The sequence below is a fragment of the Nycticebus coucang genome, chromosome X (assembly GCF_027406575.1).
Source record: "Nycticebus coucang isolate mNycCou1 chromosome X, mNycCou1.pri, whole genome shotgun sequence".
Taxonomy (NCBI): domain Eukaryota; kingdom Metazoa; phylum Chordata; class Mammalia; order Primates; family Lorisidae; genus Nycticebus; species Nycticebus coucang.
The window spans coordinates 41,079,480-41,083,681 of NC_069804.1; the positions used below are offsets into that span (position 1 = coordinate 41,079,480).

Below are 4,202 nucleotides of genomic sequence, written 5' to 3' on the forward strand. Positions count from 1 at the left end.
GTGGTTTGCTCCCCAGCAGTGGCTAGCTGAATCCCCCACTCCATTGACTCTCTTCAACCCCCTATTCCCTAGGTGCACCATGGACTTCCTTGTCATTGTACACAGAGCCACCCCTCTTCTAAGACTCTCCATCCCTTCAAGCACCTTTTTGAGGATCCTCAGCTGGCCTATCCCAATGGCACAGCCTACTATGAATCAAACAGACCCTCCTCTGGACCTGCTCTCGAGAGGCTCAGATCAGAGGGAGGAAATCACCCTGCCTTCCAGCTCAGCAGCGCCAGCAGCCCTGTGACTCCTGCATCTTCCTGTTCAGCTGCCTCCCCTGTTCTTCACTTAACTACAGCTTCAGCTCCACATCCTCCTTCACAGAGACCATGGGAGTCACAGACAAGATCCCACCTTAGCATCTTGCTATCACATGTCTGTCCACACCATTCTGTCCACCTACTCCCCAGTTCCAAGTGTCCTTCCACCCATCTCGTGGCCACTCTCACTCTTGAGCTCCAAGTCCTAGCCACTCAAACTGTAGGGTAACAGTACAAGGGAATTTTTTTGCAATGATTGAGCTGTTCTATATCTTCACTTTCCAGGAGGGTGGTCTACTACCCACACGTGACTACTGAGCACTTAAAATGTGTCTAGTATGACCAAGGAGCAAAATTATTCCATTTTAGTTTACTTAAGGAGCTGAATGTGACTAGTGGCTACTGTATTATACAATGCACCTCCAGAGATTAGTCGTGCCCTCTCCCATTTCCTCAGCTTCACCCTCCCCATCAGCAACTCATGTATTCTCTCTCATTCCCTTCCAGCTACCCCGCCCTGCATCTGCATCTTTCTCATTCTTCACGGCCAAACATCTTCATGGATCTGTCTACTGCCTCTTCTCCCACGCCCACATCTTCGCTGGGCCCTAGGTCCTTCCCTATGTTGCTGTCTTCCCGGTGCTTCTATCCCCTTACATCTAATCAACTCTGATCATGTTGGAAACTTCAACTTAAAAAGACACTTCTGGCTAAGCACAGTGGCTCACTCCTGTAATCCTAGCACTCTGGGAGGCCAACGCAGGTGGATCCCCTGAGCTCAGGAGTTCAAGATCAGCCTGAGCAAGAACAAGACCCCTGTCTTTACTTAAAAAAAAGAAAAAGAAAGAAAGAAAAAAGACAAAAAGAAAAACCTCGCCGGCATTGTGGCAGGCACCTGTAGTCCCAGCTACTTGCAAGGCTGAGACAATAGAATCATTTGAGCCCAAGAGTTTCAGGCTGCTGTGAGCTGTGACACCACAGCACTCTACCTAGGGTGAGAGAGCGAGACTCTGTCGAAGGGAAGGGGAAGGGGAAAGGAAAGGGGAAAGGAGGTGGGGGAGGGGAGGGGAGGGGAGGGGAGAAGAGAAGAGAAGAGAAGAGAAGAGAAGAGAAGAGAAGAGAAGAGAAGAGAAGAGAAGAGAAGAGAAGAGAAGAGAAGAGAAGAGAAGAGAAGAGAAGAGAGAAGATCACTTCCTCCAGGAAGCCTTACAGGACAGCCCCACCCCAGAGTCCCTGCCATGTGTTCCAAGTGATGGTCTAAACTATCCCTGGGTCTGCACATGTCACCATTTATTACAATTACCTGTTTCTTTTTTTTTATTATTTTATAACTTTATTTGATATGTCTAACAATCACCAGTTAGTTCTCATCCACGTTGAATGTCTGTAGATTTTTGAAAGTAGTAACAGGTACATAGGTAACCAAAGTATAGAGCTTGTCTGGTGAATCTTCATCTTCATTGCGTTTTCTGGATAACCGCACACGGATACGGTATGGGACATTCCTTATGCCTTTGGCCCAGACAGCTTTGTTAAGCCTGGTATCAATGCGCACATCTGGAGCTCCCATCTCTTTCATGGCAAATTTCCGGATCTCTTTGAGTGCCCGAGGGGCACGCTTCTTGAAGCCCACTCCATGGATGCGCTTGTGAATATCGATAGTGTATTCTCGAGTCACCACCTCGTTGATGGCGGACCGGCCCTTCTTCTTCTCGCCACCCTTCTTTGCGGGAGCCATCCTACAGGTCCCAAGTTGGAAAGCACAATTGCCTGTTTCACTGTCAGGTCTCCCTGCAGACTGTCCCATGAGGGTGGAAGCCAAGTTCCTTTACCCATCACCACGCCCCCACGCCTACACTAGGCACATAGCAGGTGATCAGTAAATATTTGCTGAAGAAATGCCCTGGGGGTTGAAGGGAGACTGTAGCTAAATAAGCAAGCAGCAGGTGCTTTGGTGAAGACCCAGTGGGTGTGTGAGAGCATGCAAGGAAGCTAGGGGTTGGCAAAGGCTTCACAAAGAGGCTGACATCTCCAGGGGATCTGAAAAGACAGAATGAGTTTACCAGGCGGGCAGGTTGGGAGATTATTCCAAGAAGGGCATGATGAGCAAAAGCCCAGACATGCAACAGTGATGAGAAGGAAGAAATGCAGATTTGGTGGAAGGAGTGAGAGAAGGAGGGCCATGAGAAACAGGGCTGGGCCCAGGGGAAAGGGGCTTGCCTCGGGGATAATGCACTTGATCTTGCACGAAGGAATGACCCGTTCACCTTTGAGGTTTCTCAGATGTCTGTTTGCTGCAGGGCTTTTGAGGACTTTCTAGCAAATAACTGAAGCAGTGTTGTGGAGAACAGACTCGGGAACAAGGGGCAAAGCTCAGGAGAGAAGAGTTAGGAGTAAATGGAAAGCCCTGTGGGAGGGGCAGGGATCACAACACTGCCTCAGTGTGCTGCAGCTGTAGCAGCAGGACTAGGGGAGCCACTGCATGTGGGGAAATCAGGAAGAAATGACCCCCCCGTACTGCACCTGTACAAGGAGGGGCAGGCTAAAAGGAACTGGGGAGGTCATGAAGTCCAGTGCTCACATCTCTCTTTCTGGAGGTGCCTGTGGCTCAGTGAGTAGGGTGCCAGCCTCATACACCGAGGGTGGTGGGTTCGAACCCAGCCCAGGCCAAACTGCAACAAAAAAATAGCCGGGCGCTGTGGCAGGCACCTGTAGTCCCAGCTACTCGGGAGGCTGAGGCAAGAGAATCTCCTAAGCCCAAGAGCTGGAGGTTGCTGTGAGCTGTGATGCTGCAGCACTCTACGGAGGACTCTGCTGAGGGCGACAAACTGAGACTCTGTCTCTAAAGAAAAAAAAGAGAGAGAGAGAGAGACAGAAATTTCCACAGAAGTGCAATAGTTGACAGCCTCCAGCTCTGCCTCATTTTTACTTAGGCCAAGGCCATGCACTTCCAGCAACTGAGCATGGCCATTTCTGGCTAGCTCAGGACTATTCTTTGGACCATCTTTACACTGGAACTCCCCATCAGCCCGGCCAAGACTTCCTCAGAGATGTGCTGCCATGTGAGGCTTTCCCTACCCACCCATCCTTTCTTCCCCTTTCCCTTCAGGGGTCAGACCTGCCTCCCACTCTGAAGAGTTGCCCCGCTTCCTCTTGCTCCCTCCCCCCCTTCATCTTCCACAGCATTTCCCCCAATAAACCTCTTGCACATCTAATTCCATTTTGGCGTTGCTTCCTGGAGGACCCCACTGACACAGGGCAGAATCACTAACACAAGTGCTCCCCCTTATTGAGCCCCAGGTGGGATGTTTCTGTGCATTGTCTCACTGACCCCCAGCAGTCTAATGAGGTAAGCACCGTTACTACCTTCACTTGACAGATGAAGACAGGGTCTCAGGGAGAACAAATGACTTGCATAAGGTCACATAGCTTGATGGAGTCCAAACTCAGATCTGGGTGTGTCTGACTCCAAAACTCAGGCACTAGTGACTCTTTAGAGGCTGGTTGGGGGCAAAGGTGTCCTGGAGACAGTGGCCAAGCAGATGAAGGGGACTTGGACCAGGTGTTCTCAAGGACTCCAGGCCTTACTTTTCCCATCTCTATGGCTCTCTGCCACAGCCTAACATCCTGTCCAAGAAATGCCTGTCCAAGACATCCAAGGAAAAAGGTAAACTTATTCTCTGGCTTTCAAGGTGACATGTGTTCTCGGCTCAAAAGGTTGAAAGATGATGTTCACAGCCAGGGGATTGGAATCCCCGGGGACTACTTAGGTAAACAGCCCCATCAGGCCGCCTCTGGAGAAGGCTTCAGGGTGGTGAGCAGAGAAGAGCTCACTCAAGGCTTGCTTGAGCCTGCACCTGGCCCTGCACATGTTCCAATGAAGGTGCGGCCTCAGCC

General features: G+C 50.6%; 1 protein-coding gene across 1 annotated transcript; it reads right to left on the reverse strand.

Annotated features, from left to right (window-relative positions):
* Window positions 1–1,615: 1,615 nt before the first annotated feature.
* LOC128577588 (60S ribosomal protein L31-like) lies at window positions 1,616–2,338 on the reverse strand. The gene has a single exon (XM_053579843.1). The coding sequence runs from the start codon at window positions 2,110–2,112 to the stop codon at window positions 1,666–1,668; it is 447 nt and encodes a 148-aa protein (XP_053435818.1). The 5' UTR covers window positions 2,113–2,338; the 3' UTR covers window positions 1,616–1,665.
* Between the last annotated feature and the right edge of the window lie 1,864 nt (window positions 2,339–4,202).

Excerpts from the sequence above, each read along its gene's own strand:
- LOC128577588 (XM_053579843.1), bottom strand. The coding sequence starts at position 2,112 with ATGGGACAGTCTGCAGGGAGACCTGACAGTGAAACAGGCAATTGTGCT.